The sequence below is a fragment of the Lissotriton helveticus genome, chromosome 3_2 (assembly GCF_964261635.1).
Source record: "Lissotriton helveticus chromosome 3_2, aLisHel1.1, whole genome shotgun sequence".
Classification (NCBI taxonomy): Eukaryota; Metazoa; Chordata; class Amphibia; order Caudata; family Salamandridae; genus Lissotriton; species Lissotriton helveticus.
The window spans coordinates 43865902-43883514 of NC_136062.1; the positions used below are offsets into that span (position 1 = coordinate 43865902).

General features: G+C 50.1%; 1 protein-coding gene across 4 annotated transcripts in view; it reads left to right on the forward strand.

Moving 5' to 3' along the window:
• The window catches only part of SECISBP2L (SECIS binding protein 2 like), a 989501-nt gene that overhangs the window by 538339 nt on the left and 433549 nt on the right, over positions 1-17613 (forward strand). For all 4 annotated transcript variants that reach the window (XM_078684798.1, XM_078684797.1, XM_078684799.1 and 1 more), the window contains one exon: positions 14540-14707. In XM_078684798.1, coding sequence (XP_078540924.1) covers positions 14540-14707 — 168 coding nt within the window. The remainder of the gene's footprint in view (positions 1-14539; positions 14708-17613) is intronic.

The following is a 17613-nucleotide window of genomic DNA, read 5'->3' on the forward strand; positions in this document are numbered from 1 at the left end:
TTCCTTTGCTCCCTCACTCATTCTCTTACTCATTTACTTCACTCCTCTCACTCGTTCTCTCAGTCCGTCTGTCCTCACAGTTCCTCACTTCCGTTCCCTCACTCTGTCTCTCTTACCGTCGCTGTCTCTGTCCCCTCATTCTGTCAATACTCTTTCGTCATCCTCACTCCCTACAACTCACCCACACTCCCTCACTTACCTTTCTTTGCTGCTTCACTCACTACCTTTCAGTCACTCCTTCCTTTACTCTCTCTCTCTTTTGTCTCTGTCACTCCCCATGTCTTACCCTTATTCACTTTTATCCACCCTCTTTCACCCCTCTTTACTTACAGTCGCTGATCTTTTCTAACCCTCCATCACCGTTGTTCCTTTACTCCGGGTCCGTCACTACCCCTCATTTCCCATCCTTTACCGTCCTTTCCTTTACTTTCAAAACCCACTCACATTCTCCCAGTACCTCTGCTTTAGTTTTCTTCCTCTCTCTTCCCTTCTTTCGCTCCCTTATTCATTTTCCTTTTCTCACTTACACCCTATTACACTTTCTCTCTGTCTTACTGTGTAATACACAGTCCCTCTGTGTTGCTCCCTCTAGCTCTCTTTCTCTTAACATCACTCTCTCTGTCCCCTTCCCTCATGCTCACTCCTTCATTATTTTTTTTTCTTTTTTTTTTTGGTGCGCGCCCCGGTGCGCGTACCCTAAGGAAAAAAGAATGACAGTTTTTAAAAAATGTAGCATTTTTTTTATAAATTGGAGGTAGTTCTAAAAAGAACAGTTTTTTTATTCTTTTTGTTTTATATTTTTTGTATTGTTTTTTTGAACTTTTTTTTACTTTTTTTGGCTTTTCTGAACAGTTTTATATTTTTTTGTATTTTTTATGGGGATGAACAAAAAACAGGGAATTGTAAACGGCTCAACTGGAGCAAAAAAAATCAGGAAAAAATTAGGGTTTTTGGGGCAATTGTGGTTGTCACCAGCAAGGACGATGAGCTTTACGCTCTGCTCACCATAGCTGATGGTCTTACCACAAAAAATACATGTGACCCTGAATTCACCAAACCGTGGTTGTATGATTGGCATCCTCTCCCTTGTCTCTGGTCCCGATGGAGGGGGTTGCTTTCTTTTAGAGGTGCTGGGTGAAGATTGGGGAGGGTTACTGGCCAGTTCTCTCACCTCTGCAGCAGCATAGTTGTTGGGATGCTTGCGCTGCATATGCCGAATCATGGTGTAATTGCCAAATGAATATTTCCTATTAGGGTTCCCCCTTGAAAGTTCCATGCCACAGATTCGGCAAGTCACCTTTGGCGCATTCACTTTCTTCTTGCCCTCTGGGATGGAAAAAAACTCCCATACAATGTGCTCCTTTGGCCTATATGGTGTATTGTCTTCTGGCAGGAATGTCCTTCTCCCCTCCTCCTCCTCCTCCTCCTCTTCTTCTTGACCACCAATGTGATGTTGTGGTGGTCCTTTTGGTGGTGGTGGTGGTGCAGATGCTCCAGCTGCTGCTGCTACTGTAGCCATTTTAAAGTACAAAAGATTAGTGACAGATCTCCAAACAGGTCTTCCTCAGTCAAAGGACAAAGTCAGAATAAGGAAAAAAGGTGGGGGCTTTCATCATTTGGAAAACAAAACTGTTCTGAACGAATGAAAAGTGTTATTTTCAAGTCACATGATCCGGGCTTTCATCATTTGGAAACCAGAACTGATCTGAACCAATGAAAAGTGTTATTTTCAAGTCACATGACCCGACGCGCTTACGCTACGTGCCCCGGTGCGTGCCCGGGGGCGCGCCCCGAGGCGCGCCCGTGGTCGCCCCCAGCGGCGCTTACGTTGCGCGATCGTATGCGCTCGGGTGCTTCCGGGTGCGCTTACGCAGTGCGTCATATGACGCATCACACGGCTACGCGATACGTCACGATGTTGTTTTCGTTCGCGGGAATAGCGCTAACGGGACGCTCACCGGTACGCGTCCTGGGGCGCGCCATAACAATGCGCTTACCGGTGAGCGCATCGGTACGCGCCCCGGGAGCGCTTCGGGGCAAAAAATAAAAAAATAAACATAAAAAAATACTATTACATAATTATACAATATAAAATTCGTTATAAAAAATATTACTTTTCATACCTATAGAGATTTGCTATTAAAAAACCTTTGAAATTCACTGAAAAAAAACATAGGTTTCACACCAGTTATAGTTAGGAATTAGCATTTAAAAAACCTATTAAATTCATTGAAAAAACCATAGGTTTCACACCAGTTATAGTTAGCTGGAAATTTTACTGACATAAAACTATTGAAATTCCCACGTTATAGTTAGTTGGACTCACTATAACTCGCACGCCCGCAATGCACTGCTGATGATGTCACATATTACATCATTCATGACATGAGATTGTCCTCAGTTTCCCTAACCTGTCAGGTGCATTATTATTCAGTGTTTTATATGTCAAGGATACCAGTTTATTGGGGACCTGTTCTTGTAACAGTCGACCCTCCAGGGGGGCATCTTCCGGTAGTGGGGATGTTAACGCTACCTCAGCCTTCCAGCCATGGCGCAAACATGCATATCTGAAGAACTGCGCTGGGGTCAGCTCATATTCTGCCCTTAGGGAGTCATATGTCTTAAGCTCTCCTCTTACCACTAGGTCTCCGAGAGTTGAAATCCCTATGGCGTCCCACCCATCAAAGCCGGTAAGTTTGTGCAGTTCTTTCAGCCACGTACAGGTCCATATCGGTGTCTGCTTAGTCGGTTTGTGTGCCCATCCCATCCCATCGTCTTCGTCGCCCTGTCCCATACATCTACGGTAATCTGTGTGGCCGGTAGCAGCCTTCGCCTCCCCGTTCCCCCGTATAAATAGTGTAAACTGGTGCGGTGCGCCATAGTGGCCCTCTCTAGCCTATAGGTTGGGTGGTCTGCCGGTGCGTGTAGCCATTCATTTATCGGAGCGAGATGCTCCGCCCAGTAATAGGCCTCTATATCTGGCAGGGAGATCCCCCCCCCATTGTATTGATTTCGTTGGAGTGTAGTTAGGGCTATCCTAGGTTGCTTCCCTAGCCATAGGAGGGCGCGAAGTTCGGCGTTAATTGTCTGAAATGTCTGTCGGGGTAGGGGAAAATATTCATTCTGCAGGGCATACAGAAATTGTGGTAGTGTAGTCATTTTGAACAATGCCGCTCGACCTAGGATCGTCAGAGGTAGGGACTTCCATTTGGGGACATCGTCTGCAAAGTTCTTAATTACCCTAAGTATGTTTTTATGATAGGAGACTTGTTTGGCAGTTGTCAGGTAGACCTCCAGGTATTTGAATCCAGACTGCGTGACCTGTAGGGCTCCCGGTAGTGGAGGCCAATCTTCTTCCGGGCGCGGGCTATATAGAATCGATTTGTGCCAGTTTATCTTGTAACCTGAGAAGGAGCCATATTTGTCTAAGAGTTCAAACAGCTTCGGAATCGTAATCATCGGCTGTGTCACGTATAGGAGGATATCGTCAGCATATAACGAAATTTTCTCCTCCTGGAGGTCCGCCTGTGTAATGCGGAAGCCATGCACCCCCTCTGCTTGACGGATATCGCATGTCACTATTTCGACCGTGAGGGCGAACAGTAGGGGGGACAGGGGGCACCCCTGGCGAGTCCCCCTCCGAATTTGGGAAATCTTCAGACATTACACCATTGATTCGTACCCGGGCCCTAGGATCTGTGTACAGTAGACCTACCCACCTACGAAAATTGGGGCCAACCCCAAACTTGATCAGTGTCGCCTCCAAAAAGGGCAGTGGACCGCATCAAATACCTTCTCAGCATCTAGGGCGAGGAACATATGTGGGTCTTTCCTGTGCTGCACCTTCATGAGCCAGGTATGGGTCCGTCTGAGGTTTTGCCTTATCTCCCTATCCTGTAGGAATCCCGTCTGGTCTTGGTGCACCAATCCGGAGATCACCTGGCGTAGGCGGAGGGCCAGAACCGTATACACCAGCTTGGCCTCCACGTTGAGGAGAGAGATCGGTCTATACGATTCACAGGCTTCTGGAGGCCTGCCCTGTTTATATATTGGTACAATCGTGGCCATTCTCAGGTCCGGCGGGAGCTCACCATCTTGGGCTGCGTCTCCATACATCGCCAGAAGGTGGGGAATTAAAAGGTCAGCTCCTTTCTTAAAGAATTCCGCTGGAAGCCCATTTGGGCCTGGAGCCTTCCCTGTTCGGAGCCTGGTTATTGCTTCCCTTGTTTCCATGGCCGTGATATCGGCCTCAAGGGTTTCTTTGTCTTCCTCAGTTAAGACTGGGGTGTGGATCTCAGCCAGATAGGCCGCAATGTCATCCGTGGCTCCGAAGTCCCCAGCCGGAAATCCCGGAAGTAGGAGGAAGACACATGAGCTATCTGGGGGTCCCCCCTATGCAATTGTCCCTGCCTATCAGTCACGCCCTCTGCCCATCTTGCATCTCTCTCCCTGCGACTCAGCCAAGCCAGGAGCTTCCCAGATTTGTCCCCGACATCATATAACCTGTGCAGGGTTGCAAGTGCCTGAGCCTTCGCCTCATTGGTGGCCAGGTCCCTATATTGTTGCTGGGCCTCAAGCAGACGTCGGAGCACTTGCGAATCTCTGTCAAGTGAGTGCTGTCGTTCAAGGCCTAGAATTTTAGTTTCCAATGCGCACAACTCCTCCTGGGCTTTCCGTTTCTCCCAGGAAATCCTATTCTGCACCCTAGCTCAAAGGACCGTTTTGTAGGCTTCCCATAAGGTTACCCCTGACTGTACGGAGCCTAGATTTTCGGCAAAGTAAACCTTTGTGTCGGCCTGGAGGCCCTGTAAGATTGTGTGGTTTTGTAAGTCTCATTGTGTCAGTCTCCAGCCCTCTGTCTGTGGTCGCGGCCTCCCTCCCAGCCGGATCAGCAGAGGTGAGTGGTTTGAAATACCCCGTGCCAGATATGCAGCTTTGTCGTCCGTTCCTAGGGCGTGTCTGGGAAGGAAGACATAGTCTAAGCGGGAGTTTACGTTGTGCGCCCCCGAGTAGTAGGAATAATTTCTCACGTCAGAATGCAACAGTCTCAAGACATCTGTCAAACCCATTATTCCCATGGTCCTAGCCAATGGCGTCGTGTGGGAGCCGCCAAGTCTTGTCCCAGACCGGCCCAGGGGGGTGGACATAACATCATTAAAGTCGCTATGATGTGTAGCGTATCAGGCGTGTCCAGCAATATTTCCGCTACCTCGGTCAGTGTCCTGGCCTGTAGTTTTGGGGGGCATAGACCGAGACTAGAGTGATCTGTTGTCTCCTCCATGTTCCTGTCACCCCCACATAGGTACCCTGTAGGTCTACCCAGGTTCTGACGCCCTATACTTGAGAGCCCCACACCTTACCACCCAAAAATTACAGATCGTGCAAAACTGCGCAGCACGTCTGCTCACGTATACCCCCAAACGCCTTTCAGTTAGGCCTGCGCTCGTCGCGCTCCACTGGCTTCCTATCCAGGAGAGAATCCAGTTTAAAACTCTGTGTATTACACACAAAGCACTTTCAGGCAAGAGCCTGACAATTATCAGCTCCATCACTCAACCCTATCGCTCTAATAGGTCCCTGAGGTCCGATAATAAACAATTGGCGTTAGTCTCAAAAATAAGAAAAACACAAAGTGGAGGGCGTCGCTTCCCGTTCAATGCCGCTAAGTTGTGGAACCTCCTTCCCCTTCATATCTGCCTTGAGCCAAATTACTAGATTTTTCCTAAACAATAAAAAACTGATCTGTTTCCCTAAAACTGTCCGTAGTTGAAGCTGCACCATTGTTAGCGCTGGGATGCCCCAGTGCAGCCATGCACTTTAGAAATGCCTTTTCATTCATTCAGTCATTCAAGTGCATCCGCAGGGCACCGTGGTTCAGTATCACCACTTTGTTGCCCCTTGTGGTAGAATGTATCCTATCAAAGAAGGTGCGTATGGGAGTGTGTTACAGGCAAATTGGTACAGGCCTTGTAGGCCAGAAACCTTGTATGTGTCCATGTGTGGTACTGATGTTGCAACAGAAGGGTGTAGCGAGTATGCTCTAGGAAGGTGGCAGTGGATGAGAGGACATGGGAGCGCAGAACAGTACATTTGGCAGAATGGGAGACTGTAAGGAGGTGAGGAAAGGGTACAGAAATCAGTAAGCTTTAGTCTTACCAGCCCTGTTTGCCGATGTCCAGGGTCTCTTTTGACGACAGAAAATCTGCCTATCGAGTGAATGCTCTCAGTGTAAAGTGGATGAAGTAGACTCCAGAGGAACGCATGGGCAGTTAATCCTCTGTGCTTTGCAGCAATTGCCAAACCATAAAAAGCGATAGGCCTGTACGGGCTCATTTGAATGCTGTAACAATTAAATAGATATATGTAGGTGCTGTAGTGAAATACCATGCATCCTGAATGACATTTAATTTTTGTTTAAATCATTTTTATTAACCTTTTTTTGTTTGTTTTGCACATTGATCAGTAAAACATTACAGTCAAAACAGCTCTCATGTAGTAAACGGGAAAGAAAAAGGGGTGGGGGGCGGGGGGTTAATTAATTGCCAGCAGTAGGGTACACTTAGGCTAGCAATGACATGACAATGCAAATTCCGGGTGTGTTAATACAACCAAGCTTATGGCAATCTCTCGAGAAAGGACAAAGAGGTGCTGCTAATTCTATGCATCAGGTGGTACGTGAGTAGTACAGGAACAGTGCAGTTTAAACATAACCTGGGACATAGGGTACAACAAAATGAGGACAACAAAAGCAAAGGAAGGGTAGGGAAGAGTCGCGTAAGACATGCCGCCATATCTAAATTCGCTAGGGGGCCTCAGACACCTCCAAGGCACAGTAGCAGCAGGAATCCGTGGCACAGAGGCGGTGACTGCCCGAGTGTCGGTGTTATTCCATATTTATGTCAGTGGAGATGAGGGGTAAAAGGGGGTGGTTGATGCTCCTCTTTGTGATGCACCTCTGTGACGCAATTGGGGATCCCGTGCCTGTGTCTGCCCCCATAAGTTTGGAAACCATCGCATCCCATTGAGGGATCCGGGGGAACATACGAATGCCAAGCACTTCCTCCCTGCGCAATACTGCACCCTCCGCCCACGCCCAGTTGAGTAGGGCTCTGTGTCAAGCAAGGGGATGCGGCGGCAGGGGGGACTTCCATCACTTGGTAAGCAAGCGTTTGGCCGTTATCAGACCAAGGTCTAAAAACGTGTGCCCACTCTGAATTTCTTGTTTCTGCTAAAGAGATGTAATACATGGGCTTCCCAGGTCGGGGAAATGGTGCGGGAAGTGCAGCTAATAAGAGTGGTGGTCACAGTACTCCAATAGTCAGTCAGGACTGGGCACCCCCAAAGCATATGTACTAGGTCAGCATCCGATTGCCGGAAGCAGGGACAAGCCGCATCTATGCGGAGGAAATACCGGTTGATGCGGGCTGGGGTAGGTAGGCCTGATGGAGTATGAAAAATTGTATCTGTCGAAATCGTTGATTCCGGGGGGATTTGGGTCGGACCGCCACGAGCAGCCAGCCATTCCCTATCTGCCCTACCCAATGCCCCTCCCAGTGGAGTCGAAGTCGGGTGAGGTCTGCTTCCGTGTGTTGTCGAAGTGAAGATGCAAACCAGTGCGTAAGATGTTTCCCTCTTCCCATCACATGAAGATGCTGCAGTGTGTGATGTATGGGAGGTTCCTGAGCCAGCGCACCCCATTTTGACGTTAACGTCCAAAAGGGGAGCTATGAGTGTTCTGTGTAGAAAGAACTGCCCTGGATGCATATGCTTCCCTGCTACAAGTTCCTGGAATGGAATGAGAGCGCCTTCTTGAAAGAGGTCCCCCACAACCTGTATCCCCTCCGAGGTCCAGTGATGTAACTCCGCCGCCGTCGTGTAGGTGTCCCCCCCGTGGAGTTCCCAATAGCGGGATGGCGGGTGCGTATAGGATGGTGGTCCTAGTGAGGAAAAGACTCCTGCGGAAACATTTGTGCTCTACAGTGAGGAGAAAAGTATCTGGGGGGGTCTAAGTGTGGAGCAAGGATGAAAAATCTGGAGGAGGGTTTTCAGTGATAGCGGCAGTTGCATCGAGGCTGTATCAAGCAGGAAACGGGAGGACATCCATCTCGCAATCCATTGCAGCTGGGAGGCTATGTAGTAGTGTTCGAAATTAGGCACCGCAAGGCCACCCAACTCAGTAGGCAGGTAAAGTTTTCCCTTGAATACTCTCTGGCGTGGGGTTCCCCATATAAAATCCCGCACTACACTTTCCCATTGCTTAAAGAAGGGTGGCGAGATGTGAGGGCAGGGTGGCAAAGTAATAGAGGAGGCGAGGGAGAACCACCATCTTAACCATCTTAACCAAGGCGATTCTGCCAGAGATTGCCAATGGGAGGGTCTTCCAGAACCCCATCTGAAACCGAATCACTGTGGTAGCTCGGACAACGTTTCCGTCAGAACTTGGCTAGATAAACTTGGACCCCTAGGTAACGAAAAGGATCAGTGCACCAGGCCACTGGTGCCCCCGAGTGTGTAGCCTGGATCCGGGACATTCCCTCAGAACGGGGAGAGTACGGACTTTGTCGGGTTGACGTGCAGCCCGGAGGCTCGTGCAAAAAGGCTAAGGGCTCGATCAAGGGAATGGGGAATGTAATGATTGTCCCTGGCGTATATTAATAGATCGTCAGTGTACAGCGAAATGGTGTGTATGGCATCTCCTGGTTCGATCCCCATATCTAGGTGCGTGTGGGCATGAGCCGCCAGTGGCTCCACCGCTAACGCAAAAAACGGGGACAAAGGGCATCCCTGCCGTGTCCCACGTTGTACCCAGACCGGATCTGAAATATATGGGCCCGTTCGAACCCAGACTTATGGATTGCTGTATAACCGTATAAAGCCGAGGAAGTAGGGACCAACTCCAAAACATGTCAGGGCAGCAAATAGGAAATTCCAGGCCAGGGAGTCAAAGGCCTTCTCAAGGTCTAACACCATGCAACCGGAGCGCGGCCAGATAGTTGGGGAATATTCTGCGACCCGAAAGTAGCTGTTACGCTGTGGAACAAATCCATTTTGGTCAGAATGTACAAGTTCAGGGACAAGTGGGGCTAGCCGGTTGCCCAAGACCTCGCCAGGATCTTATAATCCGAATTCAATATAGCAATCGGCCGGTAGGAGATGTGGGGTCCTTACCAGGTGTCAATAAGGACACATTAGCCGTACATCTGGATGGGGGCAACTTCCCTACCAAGACTGCCTCCAGGAATACCGAGTGCAGTTGCGGCACCAAATGTTCCGCGTAAGTTTTGAAAATTTCCGTTGGGAGTCAGTCTGGTCCTGGAGTTTTACCCGAGGACAAGGCACGCAAGGCATCCTGTATTACTTACTCTGCTTTATGAGTGTCCTGTTCCAGAATCTGATCCAATGTCAGAGTAGGTAACTCCAGTGTCCAGGAAGGATCCCACCTTGCGAGCATTACTTGTCAGGAGGGTGTCATAGAGGCGAGTGTAGTGTTCAGTCATAAGTGCGTGAATGTCTCCCTGAGTGTTGCGTTCTCGGCCGAGGTTGTCTAGGAGGAACTGTATGGGCTGCTGGGGATGTTCCTGTCTAATCAAGTAGGCCAGTAGCCATCCGGCTTTGTCTGCGGTCGAATGGGAGCGGGCCGAATGCGCCTAATAGTTATGGCAGCGCAGGCGATCTAGAAGTGTCTCCCGCTCGGCACGGGCGGAATCGAGGTGCTGCTGCCGTGTCGGTGACAACCTGCAACTCGAGCTGGAGCAACCGGTCCTCAGTCCTCAATGCGGGTCAGTGAGGTGTCCAACTGCCTGCAAATGCTCCAAGTCTGACCCAGATAATGGCCCCTAACGACCACCTTAAAAGCCTCTCACCCAGTGAGGATTGAGTCTGTGGAACCGGTATTAAGTGCAAAGTAGTTGGCTATTGTAGACTCCAGCGAGTCTCGGAAGGGGGGGGGGGAGTCCAAATCCCAGTCTGTAGGCGCCAGGTCGGAACCGGAGGAGGTGACGCTCCCCAGACCAGGCGCTTCAACAAGGGATTATGATCGGAGTGTGTCGGACCAAGATAGTCCGTCGCTTGTATCAAAGGGAGGAGGGCTGCGGATGCGAGTACACGGTCCAGGCGCACATGTAGCTTATGGACTGGGGAATAAAATGAGTATCCTCTGGAGTGAGGATGTCGTTCCCGCCAAACATCGGAAAGGGCCCAATTACCTAACCATGTGTTTAAAAGGCGAGCATTGGAGGAGGCTGTAGTATTAGTGAGGTGGGGAAAGGAGCGATCAAGAGAGACATCGAGTACTGCTTTAAAATCCCTCCCCAGGGGCCACTGGATGTCTCTCCATCGGAGCAAAATCTCTGAGAGGTCACTCAGGAAGGTGTCCTGGGCAACATTGGAGGCGTATAGGGAACCCAATAATATCGGTTGGCTGTTCAGTCTGCCGCCTATCAGGACATACCGCCCCATTGGGTCTGCCAGAGCTGCCTTTTCTTCCCATGGGCCTTAACCCATATCATCACCCCTCTAGCCATGGACGGGTAATTGGTGCTGTATATCTAGCCACACCAATGTCTGCGCAGGCGGGCGGCTTCTGAGGCTGCTAGATGTGTCTCCTGCCAAAATGCAATACTCTTCTTATGACGCTGCAAACAGGCATAAATGAAGTATCGCTTAGGTGTCTGGATGCCCTTGACATTCAAAGTAAGGACGTTAAGGTCTGTCATCAAGGCAACTTACGTCAGTGTGCCCAATCCGGATACTGCAGGGCCCCCCACGAGGGGAGCTCCCATGGATGGGGAGTACAGGGAGGCAGCAGGTCTGCGGGACTGGCAACTCATACAGGGGAAGAGAAACAATAAGATGAGGTCGTAAGCAACCTTGGAACAGTAAAAGAGCGGAACCCCAACATGAGGAACTTCCCAAACAATCATGCCAAGTCCTGGCTACGGAACTGTCGTCGTTGATTGACTTTGGGGGGGGAGAAGGGAGTGCGACCAACGAACGAGAGGAATCAGTGTAAGGACCATCACCTTCAAATTACCGCAGGGGAGCAGGATACGAGGCATCATTGAAGTTCTATGGTGTTTTAACAAGCCTAGAAGTCACAATTCGATTTAATGTCAGGACGTCGGGGAGAGAAGGGAACCTGTAGAAGGAAGTAGACCATGCATAATCTCTCCCCTTCAAATACCCCCCAAAAAAGCATGCGAAACTGCAAACAACGAACACATTTGTCTTGGATTCCTGTGGCAGTCTGATCAGAATGTAAAGCAAATGTCAAATAATGCCATCCGCAGTCTGTGGGGTGACACCCTGGAGCGGGGGAAAATGTGTATCTAAGGACCACTCTGGTGTGGAACCGGGAGCTTCGGACATGGGCGGAGATGTAGCACAGTCGGCTGGAGATGGAGATCTGGAGGGCCGGAGGGCCGCCATCGCCCGCAGGGCTCCTTGACGTTCCAATCTGATTTGGTCGGGACTAGGGGCGGTCACTGCGTGTCTCATGGTCTTGGCCTAGCCACCTCTGCGTTGACCTCTACGAGGACGTTCGCGAGGCCGAGACTCATCAGATGATATGGGTGCCGACGCCAGGCCCTGTTCCTCAAGCCAGTCCCAGCGGGAGAGTCAAAGTATTTTGTAGAGCCATCCTTGACAACGCGCAGGCAGGCCAGGAAGAGCAAGGAGTAGTGAAGATCCAGGTCGCGAAGCTGCTTTTTGACGGCAGTGAAGGTGGTTCGTCTCCTTTGTACCTGAGCCGTATAATCAGGAAAGATAGAGACTGAGATGTTTTGCACCATAGGGCGGGGGTGTTTGCTTAGCTCTCGTAGTATAGCGTCTCTGTCCCTGAAGTTCATGACTCGGAATAGGAAGGGGCGAGGGCGCGCCCCAGGAGGAGGCCTGTGAGTAGGTATGCGGTGGGCACGCTCCTCCACGAATTGGGGAGAGAGTGATCCGGGCGGCATGAGCTCCTTCATCCAGGTCTCTGTGAATGTCTCTGGGTCCTGCTCCTCCGTCCCTTCAGGAAGGTTAACTACACGCACATTATTTCGACGTGAGCGACCCTCCGCATGATCCATCTTGTCCTCCAGGGTGCAAACTTGGTCCAATAGATTTTGGAGTGCAGACAAGCAATTCAGAGACTGGGGTCGGAGATCTGCTAGTGCAGTTTCCTCCTCGCGAAGTCGGTCTGAAAGGTTGTGTTGGTCGGCTCGAAGGAGTGTGAAATCTGAGGTGAACGTGTCCATGCGGCCTTCCAAGGACGTGCAGGTCGGATCCAGGGCACTGCCAATGCACTCCACTGATTCCAGCACAGATTCCAGTTTAGTGGCAATGTCAGGCGGATTAATCGCTCTGGAGGTCGCGAATGATGCCCCAGTCTGGCCCCCAGGAGGCACATCGCGAGGGACGTGGTTGCGTAGGCAGCCCATGACAATCTGTTACACGATCTTCATAGCAAATGAGGCTGGGACACTAGATCTCCGCGATGCCCTCAAGTGAGAAGCCTCGCGTGGGACCAAGAGTAGACTCTCCAGAATGCGGTCTCCCACCGACCCGCAATGTGCCCCTCCGCAGGGTCAGCGACCACAGGAGCCCTCTAGAAGACAAAGCTCCCTCCACAGTAGACCCAGCAGAGGAGCAGCCCTGTGAAGAGCGTATGTGTCTGTGTGCGCCAGGCGACGCCCTGGCCGATAGCTTGTAAACAGTGGTGGGTAAGATGTCTCTAGTCTCAGCCCCTTTGTCACGGTCCCCGCTCATGATACAGGACCCTCCGTTGGCAGTACGCAAATGGCCGCCACCGCCTCCACGTGCTAGGTGCAATAGCAGGAGAAGGTAGGGCTCCCACTGGTATAACCAAAGCTGGACTCTCCCCAACGCACCCTCAGAAGCACACTTCAAAGGCCAGACCTGGCGTACTGCGGGCGTCTAGCACACCGGAGAGGGACTCACAATGGGCGAAACAAACCCGCGGCAGCGAGAAGCCCACGATTCCAGGGTAAAGAAGGGCCCCAGGTCTGACCGGCCCCCCGTGGCTTCCCTCAGCAAGGCCAGCTCCCAATCCCACGCAGACACTCTGTCGTGGAGAGCGCACCGCCGAGTCTAGACCCGGGAATGAAGGATGGCTTGTCACTGGGCCACGTCCCTCCCTCAGATCGCTGCCATGACGCGGAAGGGGCCACCTCCAGCCGCACAGTAGGGCACGATCACTCCAGGGGTGGGGGTCGGGGGGTAGTGTCGGGCGCCAATAAAAGTTCAGGGCGCATGTGAGCCCGCTGGGACTGTGGCACTGCAACAAGTGCAGTGCCACAGACCCAGCCCGTGCAGATGAGGGCTCCTAGGTCTGATCAACCCCGTGGACCCCGACCCCATGTAGGCCGCGGCGCCGCAACTTAATGGCATCCAATGGGTCTGCCGCCCACGCCCAGTAAGCTGACCTCGCAGGGGCCTCAGGCCCGATCGGCCTCCAACAGAAGGCACCTGTTTTCACCTATCGAACAGCTAGCTCCGGCCAGAAGAAATCGCAGGGCATCCTCCACAGCACCACGAGGGTAGAAGGCGGCAGCACCAGGCAGTCACGGGAGCGATGCGGAGGCACCCCTTACTCGGAGGCAGTAGAACTGTTTGGCGCAGGCCAGCCGCGAGGCCGTTCTACCAGGCCCAGGCCACCGCAGAGGAGCAGGCCGCAGCTCCCAGTGCCGTTGAGAAGCGATTTCAGGGCTCGGGGAACCCTCTTTTGGTGCCGTGCTCTCAAGCAGGCATGGCAGGTAAGCACAGGGGTCGGATAGAGCCCCAACACAGCAGGATGCCCAGGATAATCATGGGATGAGGCGTGGAGCGTTAGCAGTACGCGTCTGCCATCTTCAGTGCCTGGCCACGCCCCCATCTTCCTGAATGACATTTAAAATCAGTTAGTGGATGATGAATGTGGGCTGAGCAAAATTTAAATTGCTAAACAACCGAAGTTTGATCTGGACTCATCTTTGACTACTCTCTTCTTAAAGACTGCAAAACAGAAGAACAGACCTAGAAAGAATTCATTCTGAGATATGTTCTGTCTTTATGCTAAGTCTGGTGTAAAATTAGAACTGCTTGCTTTTTGCCGGCTGTAATAAATATGAATTTTTCTCAGCTCCATTTGGTGTTCTCCTCCATATGCCTTCTAGTTGCTACATGGTGACAATAGATTTGTGCTTACATTCTTGTCATGTATGTGTACAGTTTCCTGCATGAGCATTTGCCATAGGTGAAACACATTCAGATGTTTTTGTTGTGCCGATTATGCATGTGCTACATGTGACATTTCAAATCTTGCCTAGAACTGGTTGACCATAGAAGCCATTCTGATAGGTTTTGTTTTTCTTTTCATTCGGTTTGATGATTATCTTTTTCTATTTGGTTATTTATAGCCATAAGGATTATATTCATTTTAATGAGCTACATATTCTAGAGTGGTTCTTCAAAGTACATGGAATTCAAATGGATATTGATGATTTGTTTTGTAGTTGTAGTTGTTTCTTCAGCATGTGTCGTTTTGCTTCCCACTTTATAGATGGATGATTTGCCTGACAATTCACCAATCAATATCGTTCAAACTCCAATTCCTATAACTACATCTGTGCCCAAACGTGCTAAAAGTCAGAAGAAGAAAGCCCTGGCTGCAGCCCTGGCTACAGCACAAGAATATTCTGAGATCAGCATGGAGCAGAAAAAACTTCAGGTGTGTTGCATTTGTTATTTGCAAAATATTTGTATTTATAACCGATTAGTTGTGCAATGCCACGTTTAGTAACCTTCTAACATACTTCCAGTGGAGGCCTTTTTTACAATTAGTAGGACTTTTTTACCATGTTGCTGAAGACACAAAGCTATTGATTAACTTCAGATTGCTAATACATCTCTAGTCCTTGCAATTTTCTACATGTTGGGGTGCTTAGGTGTCAATTCAGTGTGAGAAGTGGACTAGATGACTACTTCTCTGGCAGACAGTTCATAACCTTACCCCCAAATAATATATTGCCAGTTTTCTTCATTATGTCAATGGAAGGAGTACACACCTGTGAAAGAACAATTTGCTAACTAATTTTTACTTTCATGAAAGTAGCAAGTTAGGTTTTTCCACTCCTATCAATCACAGTATGGTTCTGTAAATAAATATGCACTCATAACTTTTTTGCATGATTATTGTTGGTTGTACTGCTAAAGCACTCCAAATAACTGAGGTCACCATTTGCATTCACAAGACACAGTATTGCATGAGAAAACAGGGAGATGAATGCCATTGTGACACCTCTACATAAGCCCTTTTGTGTGTTTTTAGATGTTGAGAATGGTGACCTGATATTTTTTCTGATAGACTTCTAACCGCAGATTCCATACCTTAAATTACTCCCCAGGCGGCAGACTAGATCCAGAAAATCTTGACCAGTACCTCTGCGTGACAGTAGAAGGCAATGTGTGGTTCTGCGTTGGCATTCATATGTCATAAGTGCCCATATATGCACCACCCCGGCGAGCTAATATCAGTTCCTTTCTTTCCATGTTAACAGTGTGAACCCGTTGAACTACCTAGGTTATTTTTTACCAGCTTTTTTGACTCTATTGTTTATTTTTGATCTGTTGGTTCTAGTGTGCTAGGGATACTTCCTCTGCAAAACCACGATCCTAAAGGCAGCAAAAGAAGGCTGTGCACTGCTCCTGGTCCTGTTCCGGGTTAGATTTCCCAGGGACAATCATCTTCCAGGACTTCTTCCTCCAAGTCGCGTAGATTCTAGTAGAATTTGTAGCATTCTTAAGCTTCCCTATCTCAACGCCGTGCTTCTAGGCACCCACTCCCGCATGCTACTTCACAGGCAGCGCCAAGACCCGTTCCGGGCTACCCCAAGTTCCTTGGAGTCCAAGCGATTCCCACTAAGTTGAAAGAGTTCTATGACACCATGCACACCTTCTTCAGGCTGCTGACTCCTTCTGAGGCGCCTGTTCTCCCACAGAGCTGCGAGGTGCCCTGACTTGGTTACCACCATTGATGCCATCCGTTCATTCTAGATCCACACTTGGATCTAGCTTGAAACCGTTTTGGGTGCCTATACCCTTCCTGACACCAGTCCCTCCAGCACCATCCCCGGAGCCTTTCGTTCCCTAAACGTCAAACCTATACACCTCTTCAGTTCTTAGTCGGCGACGCCACTCCATGTCAACACTGTCACCTTCCAGATCATATCCTCCCCTGGACTTTCAGACTTTTGGCAGGCCCTTCTTTGCTGAGGGGGCTGATGAAGGCTAAGGGTAAGGTCCCATTGGAGATGACCCTGACCACGAAGAGAACTGGTATACAGAGCTGGGTTACGCCAGCGGACTGGACACCTTCCCAGACTCAAGCGTGCTTTCCCCTCCGGTCCTTGTTTTGGAGGTAGGCGCATCATTCGCAACAGTGAAGCGCAGAGCAGCAAAAGTCCTTGGCCTACAACTGCCTGTAGTCAAGGTCAAGTTGTTTGTCTTTACAGAGATGCATCACCCAGGGGTGAGCTCTCCGGAACATGTGTTCCCCTTTAATTTCACCCTCACTGACGTTCTCCTAGGGGCCTGGGCTAAACCTTGCTCGACGGCCGCTGTGCATCGCATGATCACCCATCACTATGGTCTTAGCCGAGAGACTCGGCTTTCCTCTTCCAACAGCTCTGGCCTGCGAGCCAGGTGGTACAGGTCTCAACAGCCAAAGTTAACCTGAACACAATCCCTTTCACCCCACCAGATAAGGAATCCAAGAGGCATGGATACCTTTACGAATGGAATTCCTTATTCTGCCAGCTTGGCTTTGCTGTCAGTGAACTCCGCATGTCTATTGGGCCGATATGCCCATGCTTTATGGGACTTGGTGGTGCAGCATCTCCACAATGCTTCCTGAAAAGGCCTTTTCATCCTTAACTAAGTATTGGTGGAACTAGTGGATGCAGCGAAGTTCGATATCAGATGTGGGCTGGACACCGTGGACTGTCTAGAGAGGGTAATGGCCTCTACAGTGGCTCTCCATTGTCACTCCTGTTTGTAGTCCAGTGGGTTTTCCGGGGATATGTAAGACTTGCAGGGTGCTTATTTTCACATCCCCCTCTTGCAAGCCTCCAGGCCTTACCTGCCTACCTAGGTTGACTCGCTTTCACCCCTTAGCCTGGCAAGGCTTTGCCTTGGACACAGTTTACTATTACCTTTTAGCCATATTGGCTTTTTTTCCCTCACTGTTGAAGTCATCCTTTGTAACTCATTGTTCGAGGCATATGAGCTGCATAGATGGCCACCTAGTGTTGAGCCCGGATGTTTGCAGTTTGTTTTGTTGTAGAAAGTCTTTCGGAGTCACGAGATAGATGACTCCTCCTTAGGATGATACTGCGCATGGGCATCGGCTCCATCCCCAGATTGTTTTTTTCCGCCACCGCGCTCGGATGTCGGATGTGTTCCAGCGCTCCGTGTTGGAACCAATTTCCTTCGGCACGCAATCCTCAACAAAAACTTCAAAACTTAGTTTCGAACGCTTTCCAGTCGACGCAAATCTCCAAACATCGAGGATATCGATTCCAGTCGTCGTCGACGGCCTTCGGGCCTACCTTGGCCTCAACATCAGCTAATGGAATT